Source organism: Silurus meridionalis, chromosome 6 (genome assembly GCF_014805685.1).
Source record: "Silurus meridionalis isolate SWU-2019-XX chromosome 6, ASM1480568v1, whole genome shotgun sequence".
NCBI classification, from domain to species: domain Eukaryota; kingdom Metazoa; phylum Chordata; class Actinopteri; order Siluriformes; family Siluridae; genus Silurus; species Silurus meridionalis.
The window spans coordinates 7,894,759-7,915,855 of record NC_060889.1 but is presented as its reverse complement, the minus strand read 5'-3'; the positions used below and the strand labels follow the sequence as shown (position 1 = coordinate 7,915,855).

The window sequence follows — 21,097 nt, the reverse complement described above, 5'->3', positions numbered from 1 at the left end:
TCTCAGCAGGGAGAATAGCAGAAATGTTATCTGTATTTATCACACATATTTAGAAATGTGGTGAATAGCAATTAGTGTACAAAAAATAAAAATAAATAAATAAAAAAACGGGTAAAGTATTTCTTAAATGAAGAGAATGAGAAGAAGGGATAGAAAAAGAGCACCCAGCAATTACGAAATGTCAACACTAACACCACAATTGCATTATTTCGAGCTGCTTTAATAGCTAAAGATGCCTTATTTCAGAAATGAGAAGACTGAGATTTCCCAAAGAATATAGATTTATAATGAATATTGTTGACTGGATATTCGTTCTGAGCTCTGAAATGTGCTCTCTCTCTCTCTCTCTCTCTCTCTCTCTCTCTCCCTCTCCCTCTCCCTCTCCTCTCTCTCTCTGATTGGATTAGTGGTGTATTTCTGTACGTCGTCTCTCTCACTCTGCTCCGCTGTTCACTTAATTGCATTAGACCCATAGAGTCAGAGGGAATTGGAATCATTAGAACTGATTCATGTCTCCTCTGCCAGAGCTGAAATGAAAGCAGAGTGGAAATGGACACAGAGAGAGAGAGAGAGAGAGAAAGAGAGAGATCACAGAGACAAAGAGCGAGGAAGAGAGCAGGAAAGAGCGCGAGAGGTCATGTTAAATTGAGCAGCCCTTCTGTTAGAGGGATGCTGACTGTGTAGAATTTGTGTGATGTGCGTGCGTGTATCCGGTATATCCCACAGGAAGCATGATATACGAGTCTGGAATAGAACTGCTGCTTTTGATACCTTTATCTCTCTCAACTGTAGTGAACCTGGCAGTGTGTGTGTGTGTACGTGTGATAGAGACAGACAGAGAGAGCTTCAGAGGTGTGCGTCTGTGTAAATCAGCACTTGTGCTGTAACTAGTTCACAGATACCGGGTGACAAACGAGCTGATAAATGCAGCCCCATATTTTATACACAAACACTGAAAATGTGCACACTAATGCTGGGAAAGTATTAAATCACACACACACACACAGATTTGTCATGATTACAAAGTTTTGCCTGCCAATTAGCAAACACATAAATGCAAGTAATATTTAAATTGCTTTTGCCCCCAAGAACTTTATAGCAGTTTGTGAGAAAAACAGTAGAGTAATAAGAGACCTTATGAAGAACAAACATTTATCAAAACTTAAAAACTTTTCTTTTGCATTTTAGACCCTACTACAAGATTGTAACGCAAATGTAAAAAACACAAATGGGTTATTCAATTAAACTGTACATGTGTGCAGTTATACTATATACTAATTAGGCTGAACACACGATTGTGAGTGTAAAATTGATTTTTCTGTATATGACAGCGCTATTGAGAAAAAAGTCAAGCATCACAATATGGCTCTACTTTTGGACACATCCTTTCTAAACCACGCCTACTTTACAGGACATCAGCTAGCTGGCTAGCTTGCTCATATTATGTATGTTACTGTAAAAGGCGCTTCTAATAAAATGTTGGCAACTTCCCAACATAACCGGGGATGGTCCCATATCAGCAGCTTCAAGATCCATGAAATTACTGAGCAACTCAAGAACTTTGAGAATGGATTTGACTACAATGACTCATGACCACATCGCCTACTGTATTACTGAACACCTTTACAACATGGAATTGTAATGAACGGACGTTTCTACCTCATACCATTTTCAGGGAGTTTTTCCTTACCACAGTCATGGATTATCAAGAAAACAACAACTTCACAACTTACACAATTTAACAAATATGACGACTTTGCCAGCTCGTGAAATTCATTTAAATTGTGCCTTTTTCAAACTCTCTATATTCACTATTATCAAATGACATCGACAGCCTGAAAGCACGCCTTCCTGTTATATAGAAATGGGACTGTTGAAACTATCAGTTTGGAAAGAGTCATCATACTAACACAGACCACAAAATCATGGAAAACACATTCAACCTACTTTCTTGTTTACTCACCAAGTTGTTCACTTTTAATGGCATTTAAAGACACTGATGTGGTCTAAGGCTCTTGTAACCCATCAATGTGTGTTCTTGTGTTCTGTGTTTTTCTTCTCACCACTTTTGTAAAAATGGCTAATTTCACATACTGTACACTTCCTGACAGCTCAAACCAGATTAGACATTCACAAGGTATCTGAATAAACTCTAGAGAATGTTTATGTATGGAAAAGAAATTCTGAAATGCTCAAAACATGCCATCTGACAAAAACACATTTGCAAGTTAAAATCTTAGAGAGATCCTTATCAATCTGACAGTCAATGTATAAACACGATGTCCAATGTTTACAAAAGAGGATGGGTTCCTGTTTGTGTTTTTTTTTTTGTGCCTTTTTTTGGCTTGCTCATTAGAGATCTGACTCAACACCTAGATGTCTGTTAAGCTGCTTGGGCAATGTCTGTTATTCAAGTTCACAAACCGTAAAGAATTGTAAAGAATTCAAGCTTTTAGACTACAACTTCCTCTACAAAACATGCAGTGTTTGGTATCTCAGTGGAAATCAGCACATGGTAAAGTGGAGAGAATGAATCACAATACATCTGTCAACATTTTGAAGGTTTTGGCTGGAAAAGTCACCAAAACCTTCACACACTCTGCATTGCCCTGGGTGAATCTTTTGGGACTCAGAATACACTAAAGAACAGTGTCTATACTATGGCAGATTACAGTCTGCCTTCAGAGATGTAGAAGTCACTCATATAATAGTGTTAACCCAGGAATTGGTTTGCTCATTAAAGTTACATTTTGGGTGACAAGAAGAATATCATCCAGACTTAAAGAGGAATTTCAATGCAAAAGCAATCACCAGTAAAGGAGAAACCTTTACTGAGATTTATGTTAGGTTATTGCTCTTTATAGACAAAGCTTTCTTACTGGCTTTTTAAATGCCCAACTGTTAAAAGTTGGCTATAATTCTCATACAAGAATATGGGAAAGGAAAATTATATAAGTGAAATTCCTTGTCCACATGGTATAGGGATGTCCTGGGGGACTCCTACGCTTCACAATGACAAATTAGTGAGTCATTCAGTTTGTTAATATGTCTTTTGTAAGCTGTCCCTCTGATTGGTCAAAAAAAAAAAAAAAAGAAAGAAAAACAGATCCTCTCAACACTGCACAATTTCTAATACTTGGAATTAGGGTGGAGCTATAAAATCTTACCGTGTGCCTCAAAAACAAATGCGCTATGTGTACCAGTATGTGGAGCACAGCAAGAAATACTCAACTGTCTCTATCACACTGACAACCACAAATTTCTTGAGAAGTCTCCTGTCTCCTGTCCTCAGCCACCCGATTTAAACTCTGGTACACTGCTGCCAAGTGCCACTTTCACTATTCTCTTGTGAAAGGGGGAAAGGGAAATGTCCCTCCAGGGCCTCTGTCCTCTTCCTCAAGATGCAGGTACATCTGAGACGATCGTGGTTTTTGATGCATGTGGCCAGAGGGAATATGTGAACTCGCCAGGGAAAAAATTTATTCTCTTATTTCCTTACAACTCTGTGCTCCAACGCATGCCAAAGGCGAGGGTTTCTGGGCAGTAATCTGTGTCCTGCATCTCTACAAATCTCTCTCAAAGCTATTTTGGTGTACAGGGTCTAGGAAAAAAACTATTTCTGCCCACAATATTTACCAAAAAAAAAAAAAAAAGAAAACCGAATGAGCCAGAAAGCTGTGCCTTATTGTGTTATGCAGGTGAAAGAAAGAAATCACCCCAAGGACACTGCATGTGTCTTTGTGGAGAAGACTTTGTTATTGTTAACAAACCTTGTGAATGTGGTATAAAGTGTACTGCAGTCTTTATACAAATGTCAGGTGTTTGTTGAAGCCCTGGAGGTAAAATTGAAAATGAAATAGTTTTGACCAGAAGCAGACACAGTGCTCCGTGTAAAATAAATAAATAGAATTTTATGAGTGCGGTCAATGAATCAACTGTGGCTTGAGTGAATACACAAGTTTAGAAGTGTGAAAACTTGCCATAAAGAAGCATACTGTAGGGTATATAATATACGGTCCTCCCAAACTTTGGCTATTATATAACATTCTAAGCACAAGAGAGCTTTCATCTCTCTCTCTCTCTCTCTCTCCTACTCTCTCAGGCCTCAAAGATTTGCTAGCAGGGGATTTGACAAACTTACAAAAGCTCAACGCTCTGCTGATGCCATGCGTTATCAGACATCTCTGCAGAAAAACATTACTCAGTCTTTCTCTCTGTCCTGATTTTTATTTATATACAGTTCACACTCAGCATGATTACCACAGTATTTTGCAGAAACCTGCCATTCCAACTGGTTTGGACCATCAGTTTTTTCCAATGGGACAATGACCCCAAACACCAAAGTACATTTGTCCAAAAAGGAGAGTGATTGAGTGCTGCATCAGATGACCTGGCCTTCACAATCCGCCAATCTAAATCCAGTTAAGATGGTTTGGGATAAGTTGGAACAGAGAGTGAAGGAAATGCAGCCAACAAGCACTCAACACCTCTGAAACTCCTCAAGTCTGTCATTATCTCATAAGGCTTACTGAAAGAATGCTAAGAGTGTGCAAAGTTGTCATCAAAGCAAAATACAGCTACTTTGAAGAAGAAATAGAAAACATAATCTGGGTTATTACTCGGATCTCTCACATACACACACATATGTATGTTTGTATGTATGTGTGTATATATACAGTACAGACCAAAACTTTGGACACACCTTCTCATTCAAAGAGTTCTCTTTATTTTTATGACTATGAAAATTGTAGAGTCACACTGAAGGCATCAAAACTATGAATTAACACATGTGGAATTATATACATAACAAAAAAGTGTGAAACAACTGAAAATATGTCATATTGTAGGTTCTTCAAAGTAGCCACCTTTTGCTTAGATTACTGCTTTGCACACTCTTAGCATTCTCTTGATGCCTACTTTGAAGAACCTACAATATGACATATTTTCAGTTCACTTTTTTGTTATGTATATAATTCCACATGTGTTAATTCATAGTTTTGATGCCTTCAGTGTGACTCTACAATTTTCATAGTCATGAAAATAAAGAAAACTCTTTGAATGAGCAGGTGTGTCCAAACTTTTGGTCTGTACTATATATAATATATAAACTTTTGGTCTGTACTGTATATATAATATATATAAACTTTTGGTCTGTACTGTATATATATATATATATATATATATATATATATATATATATATATATATATATATATATATATATACACACATACATACACATATACATAAACATACACATATACAGTCATTATTGTCAAATAGCTGGCAACAAAAGTAAGTACACTGTTAGTAATCATATCAAAACTGAGTTCAAAGTGTTAATATTTTGTATGAACACCATTGTTTTCTAGCAGTGCCTTAATCCTCTTGGGCATTGAATTCACCAGAGTCGCACAGGTTGCACTAGGATCCTCTTTCACCTCTCCATAATGACATCACAAGGTGTCTAACGGTACACAAGATTTACGGTTTGGTACGTACCTCAGTTTTTAAGTCATGGTTCGGTTACATTTCGGTACAATCAGGGGAAGAAATGCAAAAAATCTTAATTGCTTGTGATTTTTTATTAGGATCGGCACCAAGAGTGCACTGGCTTGTGCAACCCTAATGGCTGGGTTGATTTTTTATCAACGCAGTTTATTATTATTAATATTTGTGATCATCAACATTTTAAAAACAATTTGAAATAAAATGCCTGCTGGATTAAATATATAATGTTTTATAAAAAAAAACCAAATCAATACAATACACTTTTTTATTATATAGATCAAATTGAGTAAACAAATAAATTGACAAATTTAATAAATGGAAACATTTTAATTAAATAGTTTACATTTCTTAGACCCCATTTAGGTAATACAGATGTGTATGTAAGTGTTTGTGTTATATATAAAAAAAAACATTTTTTTCTAAAGATATTTTTTTAATTAACTGTTCAACTTCTTTCAGCATACTTTAACAAATGTCTTTATTTCTTCCATCCCTTATTCATTCACTCCCTCGAAATGCAGAACTTTTAGGATTTTCCCTTTTAAAGAGAAATTCTTGAAGCTTGAAATAAAACGCTAAAGAATCTGTCAGCATAATTTCTTATTTCTTAAATCTTATTTCTGGTATTTGTGTAGCCACAATGACACTAGAACCATTCTAGTTTCATTGTGTATACCCCTGGCAGTGTTCTATATGTTTCAAAGTTTGAAATTATAAAAATAAAATGCTTAAAGCACTCAACCTGCAAGGCAGAGACTAAACAAACTTGCGGTCCGCTGCTTTATACGTTCCTAAGGAAACGGCGATTTTATTTATGTTCCGCACGCCGAACAATTTTGGTACACATCGTTACACCCCTATTTAATATATATAGCTTTTAACAATAGACATTGCCTCTCATTGGACAATGTCTTCCAAAGCATCTTTATAGAAATAAAGAGGTTCTAAATTTAGATTGTATACGTTTAGTGCCTACAAGTGTTTCTTAAAAATTTTTATTAATTGTTAATGAGTGAGCCAGTGGCAACTGTGCAGGGAAAAAGTCCCTGAGATGTCATGAGAAAGAAAACTTGAGAGGAACCAGACTCAAAAGGAAACCCACCCTCATCTCACCGGATGTCCATTCATTACAGTTCTATCATTCTAGAGGTGTGCTATTCAGTAGGCACTTAAATGCAGAACTATATATATATATATATATATATATATATATATATATATATATATATATATATATATATATAGAGAGAGAGAGAGAGAGAGAGAGAGAGAGAGAGAGAGAGAGAGAGAGAGAGAGAGAGAGAGAGAGAGAGAGAGAGAGAGAGTTATTATGTTTAATCATAAAGATTTCCCTCAAGACTCAACCCTTACAAAGAGCATTTTTTATTATTTTATTTTTTAGCATCTGGGTGATGCTCATGTAAAAATGACACACAGTTTACAAATAACTGTATAAAATAGTGCAACACATGCCTTGGGTGATACGTTAAGTAGTGTGTGGCTGCAGGCCTTTAAGAAGCAGAGGCACTCCTCAGAGTGACAGATGATCCCAGTTTTTAGCCATGAGCTGCCAAACCAGCTAGTTTCTGAAGGGAAGCAATGGAGGGGAACAGTGCACGTGAAGAGAATAAGCAAGGAGAGAGGGAAGGCAGAGTGAGCACCCTGTAGTCCAATCTTATTGCATTTCACCATTGTTGAGAAGTGATCCGTCTCTTGATACACGGTCAATAGCCATGAAAAATGAGAATCAAAGATTGATTTTACATAAATAAATAAATAAATAAATAAATAAATAAATAAATAAATAAATAAATAAATTAAAATAAAATAAAATAAAATAAAATAAAATAAAATAAAATAAAATAAAAATAAAAAGTTTAAGTGCAATGCTCTGGCACAGAATCATAAAATCATAAAAAAAAATGTGAATTTACTAGACCTAAGGGGCCCAGTGCATCCTCATGCACGATTAACACTCCTATAAGAAAGACTTAAAACAGTTGGCCATCTTATCATCAGCTATAAAAATAGCTCTTATATACAAACACACTCTAGAGAAATCCTAACGCTGTTATTATCCATCAAAGCTACTACAGTACTACAGTAACTTTTATAAAAAAAATTTAAGCAACAAAGTGAGGAGATGATTTTTAAACTATTTATTTGTGTGATACAGCTGCAAATAAGTATTTAAACACCTGTCTATCAGCTAGAATTCTGACCCTCAAAGACCTGTTAGTCTGCCTTTAAAATGTCCACCTCCACTACATTTATTATCCTAAATTAGATGCACATGTTTGAGGTCGTTAGCTGCATAAAGACACCTGTCCACCCCATACAATCAGTAATCCAACTACTAACATGGCCAAGACCAAAGAGCTGTCCAAAGACACTAGAGACAAAGTTGTACACCTCCACAATGCTGGAAAGGGCTACGGGGAAATTGCCAAGCAGCTTGGTGAAAAAAGGTCCACTGTTGGAGCAATCATTAGAAAATGGAAGAAGCTAAACATGACTGTCAATCTCCCTCTGACTGGGGCTCCATGCAAGGTCTCACCTCCTGGGGTCTCAATGATCCTAAGGAAGGTGAGAAATCAGCCCAGAACTACACGGGAGGAGCTGGTCAATGACCTGAAAAGAGCTGGGACCACCGTTTCCAAGGTTACTGTTGGTAATACACTAAGACGTCATGGTTTGAAATCATGCATGGCACGGAAGGTTCCCCTGCTTAAACCAGCACATGTCCAGGCACGTCTTAATTTGGATGATCCAGAGGAGTCATGGGAGAAAGTCATGTGGTCAGATGAGACCAAAATAGAACTTTTGGGTCATAATTCCACTAAACGTGTTTGGAGGAAGAAGAATGATGAGTACCATCCCAAGAACACCATCCCTACTGTGAAGCATGGGGGTGGTAGCATCATGCTTTGGGGTGTTCTGCACATGGGACAGGGCGACTGCACTGTATTAAGGAGAGGATGACCGGGGCCATGTATTGCGAGATTTTGGGGAACAACCTCCTGCCCTCAGTTAGAGCATTGAAGATGGGTCGAGGCTGAGTCTTCCAACATGACAATGACCCGAAGCACACAGCCAGGATAACCAAGGAGTGGCTCTGTAAGAAGCATATCAAGGTTCTGGCATGGCCTAGCCAGTCTCCAGACCTAAACCCAATAGAGAATCTTTGGAGGGAGATCAAACTCCGTATTTCTCAGCGACAGGCCAGAAACCTGACTGATCTAGAGAAGATCTGTGTGGAGGAGTGGGCCAAAATCCCTCCTGCAGTGTGTGCAAACCTGGTGAAAAACTACAGGAAACGTTTGACCTCTGTAATTGCAAACAAAGGCTACTGTACCAAATATTAACATTGACTTTCTCAGGTGTTCAAATACTTATTTGCAGCTGTATCATACAAATAAATAGTTAATAAATCATACATTGTGATTTCTGGATTTTTTTTTTAGATTATGTCTCTCACAGTGGACATGCACCTACGATGACAATTTCAGACCCCTCCATGATTTCTAAGTGGGAGAACTTGCAAAATAGCAGGGTGTTCAAATACTTATTTTCCTCACTGTATATATATATATATATATATATATATATATATATATATATATATATATATATATATATATTTAAAGAGAGAGAGAGAAAAATCTTTCACTAAGAGACAATTTATCCACCCATTCATCTACATCTATCCATCTGTGCTTCATCTGTCTGTTAATATTCAGTTTCCTGAGCACTAAACTATCTTTAATGTGGCCAATATATGCAAAACATTATAACCAAAACAAAAATGCAACACCAAATCATAAAACATCAGCAAGGTTGGAAGTTGGGTTATATTGTTATATACTGTATAAGGTAGTAATTTTTGTGTCTGTATGTGTCTGTCTGTCAAGGTATATGTCTGCCTGTCTGACTGCTCATCTCTGTCTGTCGAGAGCTCTATACGCATGTATACCTGCTATCTGCCAGTCTGTCTGTCTGCCGGTGAGTCTGTTGATGTACAGTCAAGTATACCCTCCTTTGTCAAGTATAGAAATTAACATTGTGTGGTCCTCATCAATGCCTATGTACAAAGAGATACCTTCAGGTGACTTAAAAAAAAAGAAGCACAGATATCAAAATGTAGTCAGTTTTTCTCCCTCAAAAAGTTTAACATTTAGAAACCAAGTGTATTATTAAACAGTGTGAAATCTGTGAAGTAAAATCTCACAAGAACAGTCATTGGCCTTACTATCAAACTCCAAGTTTTAGTAAAAAGTCCAGACAAAAAAAAACAACAAATAAAATCTACAACAATGGGCCACAACAGTTATGCATAAGATTAACCTTTTGCAAATAAGTGAAAAGATGGAAAGAAAGAAATGATCTGCTTATGGACAAAAGCATACAAGATTATTAAACATCATAGAGAAATCTCTTGAAGAAGAGACTGGCAAAAAAAAAAGCCCCAAAGCCTACCACAGCTGAAAAAAGCTGCTGCTTAATCCTGGAATGCTGCAGTTCTGTGATATTAATGGGTCACTGGCTTGTTCCAGTTATTGCAAAGGAGAAAATATATCGGCCAAATATTGTGTTTTTTACTTTAAGTTCCTGTTTACTATCTGTTTCGATATCATTGCTTACCTCAAACTTGGGTGGTCTGCTATTAAAATTATGTAACAGATTTAGATGTAGATACCAAGAAATGAAAGATGAAATTCTGATCTATCTTTTCAATATTTTATTATTATTTTTTTTTTTTTTTAAACTCAAACCCAAATCTATAAAATAGAGCAAAGGAAATTGCATTTTTCCATGCTAATACTTCCAGAGGTGATTGTACAGGCCTGTTAATATATTTCTTTCTGTCTATCCTTTGTTTATGTGTCTAGTTACCATCTGTGTTTTTGTCTGTCTACATAGACACATTAGGCTTAGTGTGTCTGTCCATGTGTCTGTTTCTCTCTCTATGTGTCTCTCTCTGTTTATTGGTAAACAGACACATTAAACAGACTCCTGTCTGTCTGTCTGCCTGTCTGTCTGTCTGTCTGTCAATCTATCGATCTGTCTCTCTGTATATCTTTCTGTCTCTCTGTGTGGTTCGTGCTGTTGTCTTTTTTCTGAGCTGCACTAACTGAGCAGGAAGAAACCCACCAATCACCTGACCAGGGTGAAAGGCAGGAGGTGCTACAGAAGCAGTTATTTGTTATACTAAGACAAAGCCATTTGTTACACTGCTGTTTGTTACAGTACAACTTAAAAAAAAAAAAAAAAGTTCTTCCTCCTCCTCCTCCTCAGTTCTCCTCTCCTGCCTCCATGCTTTGGCCCAAGCCAGCATGCATTTAAAAACAGCAAACATCTACAGGTCATGCTACAAGAGCAACAGTGCTCTGAAGAGACGTGGAAACCGCAGGCAAAGCAGAATGACAGAAAAATAAAAAGATTTAAGGGGTGGCCATTGTGCATAACACATGTTTACTCACACAACACTGGTTAACTTTCCACAGATTTTAAAACCCTTGATGAAAGTGCTCATAATACATAAAGCTTCTGCGACTCAATGTTAATTTCTTCATTAGTGAAAAGACAGAGAGTAAAAGAGATTGTACATATAATAATGTTACCTGTTGTAGATGTCATCATCCTCTCCTCCCCATCCCCAATACTCATTGGGGAAGCCATTGATTTTGAGGAACTGCTTCTTGCTTAAGCCAGAAACGCCACCAAAATACCCAGCATACGGTAACCTAAAAAAGAAAGAAAGCAGTCAGCCACAGACTGCTCAAACCAGTTATATAGTCATTCTAGCTTTAATCCACATCCTGGCGATTTTAGGCAAAATGACTATTTTAAAAAGTACAAGGTCTACAATTAAAAAGGGCCATGACAGTGCTAGCACTTCAGAAGTGAGTAGCACTGTAGAATCACGGCTCCAGAGGGAAAAAACTTTCAAATTAGGGAATGAAAATAGTAAAGATGAATTATTATATACTTAAAAAAAAAAAAGGACTGATTTGTGCCTGGATTTAATATACTCAAATTACTATTTAAACATCCATTCTTCATCCCACAGAAGAACATGGAACTACAAGTTAGCTTGATATTCTGAACACCAATTTCTTGCATAGCAGTTGCTAGCATTTCTAAGGTTTATTAAGCACCAAATCTCCACACTGAGCTTACATTAGATGTAATGCAATAATCCTTTAAGTCCCTCCCTGGATTTAAAACAAAAGGAACTGACTTTAGCTGCCAACTAAGGAGTTTGAACTTGACACAATTCCGTCTTGCACGAGCGAGCTAAGAGATAGAATTCACCCTCTGCGGAATCCTTGCGTCTGAAATGACATCTGATTCCCCTCTTGACCTTTTTTTTTTTCCCATCCTGCACTAAACTTCCTACATCCTAACAGTATATCTGACATGTTCTCCTGCAAGCTGAAGCACTATTACCACCAAACACTTCCACTGAGCTCCAAAGGACTTTTCAGTTATTAAGGTCAAACAGTTGGAAAAGTAATGGAGGTGAAAATTCGGAGTAGAGCTGACGAGTCTTGGATGTTTAAAATTTTGTTCTTCCGCTTTAGGTTCAAAACGAAAGAAATTTCGATATGACTTGAGGTGTGGAAAAGTTAGATTTTGAGGAAGGAATATACATTTCTCTTTCGTCTGAGTTCTAACTGGTTTCCTAACAAATCTGGGTTCTTTTTAATTAGCAACATAGCACGTTTTTGTATGTTGTGTCATTATATACCTGCCAACTCTAACGACATGTATAATGACATGTCGCATATTAATGTGTTTATGCACAGAAGGAATCGCAAGGCATTTTCAATACAGATTAATTTTACCAATCACTTCCCTGAAGTAGTTTTCTAAACTTCAGTATGTGTATCTACAAAATCTGCAATAACCACCAGGTTGTAAAAATGTTTTTTTTTTTTTTTTTTTTTTTTTACTTAAGATGAAGAGACACTAGAAAAGATTGCAGGGAGGGTAAGGGGCCGGCAGGAAAACACTATTGGCCCTCTTTTACATACACGAGCACACATACACACAATGATTGGCCAGTGTAGAGAGAGAGAGTGTGTGTGTGTATGTGTGTGTGTGTGTGTGTGTGTGTGTGTGTGTGTGTGAGAGAGAGAGAGAGAGAGAGAGAGAGAGAGAGAGAGAAAATCAGAATGAATTTCGATTTTATTAATTGATTAATATTGAGTTCAAAATACGTCTTAAAAGCATTCCAGAATTATGTGCTGATTAGCTAATAAGTGAGAAAATAAAGACATTTCGTTCTTTTTGAGTACTACTGAATGATAAATTGCGTTTTAATGTTAAAATGCAGAGTGTGCATGCAAAATTAATAAATCTAAGCAGATCTGCGTAGTAATATGTTTAATGGTTTATACTTTATACATCATATGGACCAAAGAACAGGGACACCTGACTTTCCAGCCTTATGTAGTTTATCCCCAAACTATTACAACAAAAAGACTGATACCAAAGCTCGTTCCAGCATGACATTGCCCCTGTGCACAAAGCGAGCTTCATGAAAATCTATGGTTTACATGAGTTGGAGTAAATGATCTTGAGCTGTCTGCTATAGAGCTCTGACCTCACCCCTATTAAACACCTTTGGGATGAATTGAAACACTGACCGCACCCCAGGTCTCCGGATTCTACATCAGTACCTGACTTTACTAAAGCCATTGTGGCTTAATGATCACAAACCTCCACAAGCCCACTCCCAAATCTAGTTGAAAATCTTTAACATCTTCATGTGCAAAAACAGGGTTTTTGCAGGTTTCACCAAGTCAAATTGAAGCCTTTTAAAAGTTTTTTTAAGACCATTAAGAATGAAATATAAAACATACATCACAACAAACGTTGTTTGCAGTTGGCCTTAACCAAGCCCTAAATAAATTCTTTCAAGCCAAGTATTGCTAAACCTGCACTTCCCCATAGCTGTGGTACAATCCAGGAGAGACTTGTGTCAATAACAGAAAGCTGATTGGCTGTTGCATGTTGGTCTCATTTGTAGACAGCGAATAATATTTGGACTAGTGAAAGAAGGAACTACAACACCACAAAAACAAACAAAAAAACATTCTACAGTGCTGCGGGGGCATTTCAACAAGCATTAGAGGTAGCGTTACATGAACAATTGAAAATTAATACTTGTTTAAAATTATTTAAAATCTAGAACCACAATTTTAAGATCTTTTAAAGTCAAATTTTGATTTTAAAATTAAGTGAATGGTGTGTTTTGTACTTGTTTACATAGCGATCATGATCGAAAAAGGTCTTGCACTGTTATGAAGGCATGTTGGAAAGAGAAAGGCAAAGCAAAGAATCTTGGGTTAAGGCTTCATGATAAAACCATGAAGCGAGCATCTCCTGAAGAGACACACTGAGGACAGGATGGGTAGATGCCTGGGGTTCGCCTGGGGCTAAAACACACCTTTGGTGTGTGTGTGCGTGTGTGCATGTGTGTGCGTATATCACTGTGTGTCTAAATAGCTGAGAAAATGACAGCAAAACATATCCATCCACACAAAACTGCCAACAGCAAGAACAAAAATGCAAAAAAAAAAAAAACCACACGCACACACAAAGAGGACAAGATGAAATTAATGAGTCCATCTGCTGCAGCGGGCAAAATGGCTTCAGAGTCACATTTCAGCTCCTGCACATGGGCTCTTGAAAAAGATGCCTGACTTATTAATGAGTGCCAGATCCTAACCTTGTCAGGTGGCTTGAAGGGTCAACCTTCTCAACATAAACTGCAGTCAAATATGAAATGTGACCCAGAGCAGGTACAAACTTGCAAACTTGGAAAAGCCTGTGCTAGGGAGTAACTATTAGAGCAGGCAGACGAGCAGTCATGGACCGACGTTCACATTGCTATTAAAAAAAATAGCAGTTCAGTGGTCACCTGGATCTAAAAGTAGTGTTACATATAATGATTGTGATTAACATTTTTTTTTTTCTTTGACTGCACTGTTCCTGGTGAACACAAAACTCTGCAGAGGCCCTTCAGGACTCAAAACTGACAAGCCTGCTATAAACACAGCAGGAATCTGAGCCTAGAATCTACTCTGACATAATGGATGAGCATCTGCTCTAGGAGAAATCTCCGTGCTATGAGCACATATAAACAAAGACCCGAAATCCAGCGGCATAGTGACGTGATTTGCCGGATTTGCACTGTACAATTGTGCTTTCGCTTGCAAAAATTTGATATCGCATAAAATTACTTGCTGAACAAAGGCCGATTAAGTGTGGTTGATAAAGTTTTGGCAGTGTCAGGAATTTTTCATCAATATCTTAAGAGTAAAAACATTGATCTGACACAGCCAGTGGGAAAACGACTAAAAAGACAGCTACAAATTAAGTAGTGGCAATTGTAAATACCCTCATCGCTGTAAGTCTTTAATAAATAATTGTTTACGTGACCCCATTTTCTACACGAACCACAATCAGAAGCTAAATGTAGCAGGTTTCCTTAATCACATGCACAGCTCTTGAGTACCTTCATCAACTAAGTGCATAATGACAATCTGTTACAGAATTCAGCCCAAATTATATCAAAATCTTCTCATAATAACTAATAATAAAATAGAACAATTTCACAGAGCTTAAATCAGATCCGTTAACAAGAAATGAACATTGAGAGAATTTAGCGAAACATGACCGGCAGGTTTCCACAGCTAAAGGGAAATGGCATGCTGTTAAGTATTTATCAGCCCTTGAAATGCAAACTTCAGAAACCCATCCTGAGTGCTTTATTATCCCAGGTTATTAAGGCTTACACAAGCACCCTATCTACAAGTTAATAAGTTTCATTGCTTGCTTCAGCTGCATTAATTAGCACAAAAGTCTGTGAAGGCCACCTCTGCACTGACACAAATCATTACTGTATGTACTGGAATAATAATAATAATAATAATAATAAACCTAACTGAATTATCCATCTGTGGTCAGCAGTGCATTGTGGGCATTTAAGCTAAAGCTCTTAAATTGTTTTTTTTCAAAATGCATACCTTCACATAATATTAAATCCTCAGACTGCACTATGATCGATCATGTTTTTACTGATTGTGCCTATAAAACAAACACTATACCCTCAGAGGTAAAGATCATTATATCATAAGATAAATTTTTATTAGTTTGCAGTAATTGTTACTGATTTTAGGCCTCTCACAAAGCTTTACTATACCTCTTACCGAGTGACAAAGGGGTGACCTTTTAATATTTATATGGTGGCACCATACATTATCACATAAAATATATATTTTTAAATGGACAATTAGAATTTTTATGCTAATGTTAAGCAGTCTACAGTGCATACAAAAAGTATTCACAGTATTCTTTATTTCTTTCACATTTTATGTTACAGCCTTATTCCAAAATGGATTACATTTTCATTTTTACTGTAAAGAGAGGAGAACTTTCCAGAAGAACAACCATCTCTGCAGCGCTCCACCAATCAGGCCTGTATGGTAGAGTGGCCAGATGGAAGCCTTTCCTCAGTAAAAGGCACATGACAAACCACCTGGAGTTTGCCAAAAAGCACCTGAAGGACTCTCAGACCATGAGAAGCAAAGATTGAACTCTTTGGCCTGAATGTCAAGCATCGTGTCTGAAGGAAACCAGGCACCGCTCATCACCTGGCCAATACCATCCCTACAGTGAAGCATGGTGGTGGCAGCATCATGCTGTGGGGTTGTTTTTTAGCAGAAGGAACTGGGAGACTAGTCATTATTAAGGGAAAGATGAATGCAGCAATGTACAGAGAGATACTTGATTAAAAACCTGGACATCAGACTGGGGTGACTGGATGGGAGCGTCAAACCACTCATCTTTCCAGCACATTCTAAAGACAATCAATGGAATTTGAGTCAAGACAAATGATTTAATCAGGCTCTCTGAACTATTCTTTCATAACTTGAGTCTGATAAATATCGGCATTCTGGAATAAAATAGAATAACTAAAAAAGATTATGTCATTCTGATCATTCCGACTTCAAATTATTGCTGCACGATGGAATGGGATAAGCGATACAAACATATTGTCAGGGAACAGCCTGCCACGCCGTCCCTCGACACTCCTCACACTCGTAGTTTTTCAGCCCTATATCTACCCCTGCCTTTCTCACAGTCAGTGTCCGTTCTTCTTGCTTTAGTGGGAGAACATTCCAGGACTCCTCACATGGATTACTTCCTACCCGTGAGCACTGTTGCGATCTCGAACCTTCAAGGACCGCACAGACCTAGCCTTTCCTAAGGACACTCTGCATCATAGTGACTATACCAGTAACTATTGCTCGTTTAAGGTTTGTTGTATGGACTCTAAGCTCCGCCATTAAAACCTCCATTCCACTACTCCGGTTTCTGTTTCCGTCTCTCCGAAACCCTGACAGTTATAGTCGCTACACTTATACATTCCAACTTTATAAATTCTTTATCTCTGGAAAGCTGTGTGCTTCACCAAGCCCTGACTAACTGAATCAATAAATGTTTTAAAGATCCCAAATGACAAATCATTCAAACAGCTTTCTTCTGCAAAGTTAAAACTTCGCCATCAAGTTTTTACAATTTGCCTCCCCTAAAATTTTGAGCAATATTTTAGCACAAAAGTAACACTTTCTCTGGGGAAAAAGAAAAAAAAACTTTTTATACTCAAATACAATAAATTTTTACTCTGTTTCTTGCAAAGACTAAAGCTGTTTTTTTACACGCCCCAAGACTCAAGAACTTTGTTAAATACTGTACATGGCTGTTACCTAAAGCCGAACTTGTCCATGGCGATGGCGAAGTGGCGCGGCTGGTCGTAGCAGTGGTACAGGTTGCGGTCATCCATGGGGATCAGATCCACGTCACTAAATATGAAGCAGTCGTATTCAGCGTCCTTAAGAGCTTCTGTATAGCCGACGTTTAGCAGCTTGGCCCGGTTGAAAGTGTCCTCGCCCAGCTGGAAGACACATAAAAGCAGAGCTTGTTAAGAAATCGGGCTAGGGAAAGTTTTTAGGGGTTGGCATTTTATTCTAGTTGATAGCGTATGGTCATTGGAGCAGACCTGAACCTTTCTTGTCTATAATTTTAGCTATTATAAGACTCTCTGGGCAAAGTTATCGCCTAAACCAACTCATTTCTGCCTTGCAAGCGGTCTAAGCCTTTCTCAATCCGTGTCATTATAGTTCCTTTCCAATGCATATTATATGCATTTGAAATTTGCTGAGAACTTAGCCAGGGTTGAAAATATACAGGAAATCGTTCGTTTCGTTTGATACGTTCAGCATGTTCAGAGTAACAAGCTCCAACGTTAAAACTTCTGATTAAAGAGCTCAGGATTGCAGTACAAAACAGACTGCTTCTGCATTCACACTTCTTTTTGTGATCAAGCAGCGCAAGATTTACCCACTTCAACGAACCCAGTGTCACTATTTTAAATAATGACCAAAACATTATGGGGCATGCTGTTATAGGAAAACAATGATATCCACAGTGAAGCTGTGTGATTTGTTTATAGTTATATTTAATGTTGTGGAACATCTTGGGACACTGGGACAACTCAGTTCTTATCATTTATGTTATAACAGCCATAAAATAAACTACATAAGCATTCTCCTTGAAACTAAAAAGCGTAAAATGGCTCCCAATTACAGAAGGCTGACCCTGGAGACTCCTTTCTTGACCGTTAAGTAAATGTCTCCTTACAGAAGACTTTACTGTCAGAGCTGCTTTACAAAATATTAATCAAAACAAAATAAAAAAAATATTATAATAAAACCTTGCTGGGCATCACAAAACTTCTATACAAGTACTTAAGTGCCTAATTCCTCGTCTTATTTACATGCGGACATTTTGTTTTTTAAATACTTCATATGGTCTCTGAATATTTAACTGATCATTCCATAAGTTGTGAAAACTAAACTATTAGATGCTACTGATAAGAGAAGAAAAGACTTTGCAAACTGTAATAGCCAAGACATGCATAAAACATGTTTTGTTTTAACTATGCAAATTATATTTAAATAACATGCTTTTTTTCCCTCCATGCTTGTCATGGCTATTAATCTTACAGCATTTGGTTTTCAGAAAGAGGACATTTCTACTTTAAAGAAAAATCCAGCTGTTTTCTTTTATTCATTTATTGAAGGTGGTAAATCTACTTACTTTAATACCGTGATGAGTTTGTTTTGTGGGTACTTTAGTTAGCTTTTATTTATTAAGTTCTTTCTTCTGATACATTATTGTGAGCATAAGCTGTAATGTGTAAATTATAATATGTAAAACTATGAGCTTTTACATAACACGATTTTCAATAAAATCTATTACAGCCTAATGGAGATCAATGCAATTTGACTTTTACTTTAGGTCATTCTGAACAAGACTCATAGCTTTTAGCGTTTTAAAACCTATTTTCACCAAACACCACTGAACTAATCTAATAACGAAGAATAAAATGTAATCCTGCATATCTGAGATTTGAGAAGAGATCTTACACTGAGAATGGATGTTACAAATCCATGGATATTTTGAATATAGTTTGAACCAAGCCAATCTACGGACGAATAGTGTTGCTGCATATAACAGCAAGTTTTACAAGTGCCTTCTTCGGAAAGCTTTAATAGAAAGCTGGGAAATAGTAAACTTACAGTAGGTATTTTAAAGCTTAACACACAATGCTAACAGTTTTGCAAATCAACTGTCAGGATTTTAGCATCCCTACTTTGAGCAAATATTACACATTGCAGATCATTATGTGAAATTTTTTTAGCCTTGGCATTGTGCATGCAGGCTTTGTGTGAGGTGAGGAGATATACTATATTAAATCAATCAGTGATGTCTGGAGTTATACTGATTAAGTGTGATGTGCTTTTGCATACTGGGTGTATGCCAGACAGGTAGAAGTGTGGTGACGACCCTAATTTGTTATTTTAATTCACTGTCAACTAATGTTGCCAAAAATGTGATCAAAGAAAAAGTGCTGAACAAACAAAATGTGGTTACACAAACCGAATGTAAAAAAATGTGTAAAAAATAAAAATAAAATTGATTACATAAACAAAAATGTAAAAACTAAATTATACAAAAAAAAAAAATGTGGTTACACAAAATATTATTACACAAACAAAATGACAATAAACAAACAAAATGTGATAAAAACAAAACGATAAACAAATCTGAGAAAAAAAAAAAACGACAAGCAAAATGCTATTGGACAAAACAAAATGTGTGACGTCTAAATATTAAAATACTGACATCAATGTTCTGTGCTGTACTGATGTGTACATGCTGTTTGCTGATGTAGTTCTCAATGCCTGTGCTGTAGTAATGTGCACGAATTACATTAAATATAGTAACAAAATGCATGTGTGACATATGACAGGCAATCAAGATATTTTGAACTGGCAAATACTTTCAATGGTTGAAATCAATATTACACCCCCAAAGTTACCCCGATATGTGGACTACCTCACAGATCATGGATATGTGCTGCTGCTGGTCTTAACCATAATTTTGAAAGGCTGATCCAAACATCTTTCATCAAAAAGCTAACAAGAAAATGTGCTCTGAATATTATGAGATACAAAGCCAAGGGCGTATCATACAGAATTCTTTTAAGTCCTGCTTTTAATCCGTGGTATCTCTGAGGCACAGAGACAAGAACGTAACACTTCAGTGTGCACCTTTATCAGAGAGAGAGAGAGAGAGAGAGAGAGAGAGAGAGAGAGAGAGAGAGAGAGAGAGAATTAAACAGAAGGAAAAAAACATGCATTGGTGTATAAATGCATAAGCATTAGATGAAAACCACAACAGTGACTAAAATGTAATCGTTCACTGCTGCTGTTATTAACGGTTTGTAGATGCAGTGTTTGTTCGCACCGTTTTATGTGAATCCATCGCTATGTTGTGAGCGAGGTGACCTGATGCTCACGAAACATGACAGATCGGATCCAGTGTTACTCTACCGAAGTTAGCAAACAGTTGACACAATAGCACTTCATTAACCTACACTTTCATTTGAATTTATTTTGCTGTGTTATCTTACCGTAACGCAAACCCGGAACTTGAGCAGCCCGACTAATCGATAATGACATTAGTTGACAACGAATTCCATTATTGATTATTATCGATTTCATCAATTCGGTGTTGCAGCCCTACATAATAGGACTTTTTTTTTTTTTTTTTTTTTTTTTAGGAGTTTTAGAAACCCTTTTACATCCTAAATGAAAAAGCACAATACTGCGAACTCGGTGACTTATGTTTTATTTCAGGGCCGTAAAACTGCAAAAAACATCTCAATAAAGCCAGCGTTCGTTTCAAGCGGCTGCTCTAAACAGACACAATGGCTCGTCTGGGAAGCATTAAAAGCTGATGCGCTCATTGAACCAAATTGCCTAATGGGAAAATAAATAAATAAATAACTAAAAAAGTGCCTGCAATCTGCATTAATTAGATCCAATGGTGGCTCCTGGATCGGCAGCTCTGTGTTTCAGGACGGGGAGGGGGCAGTTGTGGAGTCTATTTCGTACCTGCCCCACACTTGATTTTTCTTCTACTGTCAAGCTAATTGCCGCCAACT

General features: G+C 37.1%; 1 protein-coding gene across 1 annotated transcript in view; it reads right to left on the bottom strand.

Annotated features, from left to right (window-relative positions):
* Positions 1-21,097, bottom strand: part of b4galt2 (UDP-Gal:betaGlcNAc beta 1,4- galactosyltransferase, polypeptide 2) — a 153,836-nt gene that overhangs the window by 19,308 nt on the left and 113,431 nt on the right. The window contains exons 4-5 of the mRNA XM_046852555.1: positions 17,292-17,479; positions 11,133-11,255 (exon numbers count right to left, since the gene is read on the bottom strand). Of these exons, the coding sequence (XP_046708511.1) occupies positions 11,133-11,255; positions 17,292-17,479 (311 nt within the window). The remainder of the gene's footprint in view (positions 1-11,132; positions 11,256-17,291; positions 17,480-21,097) is intronic.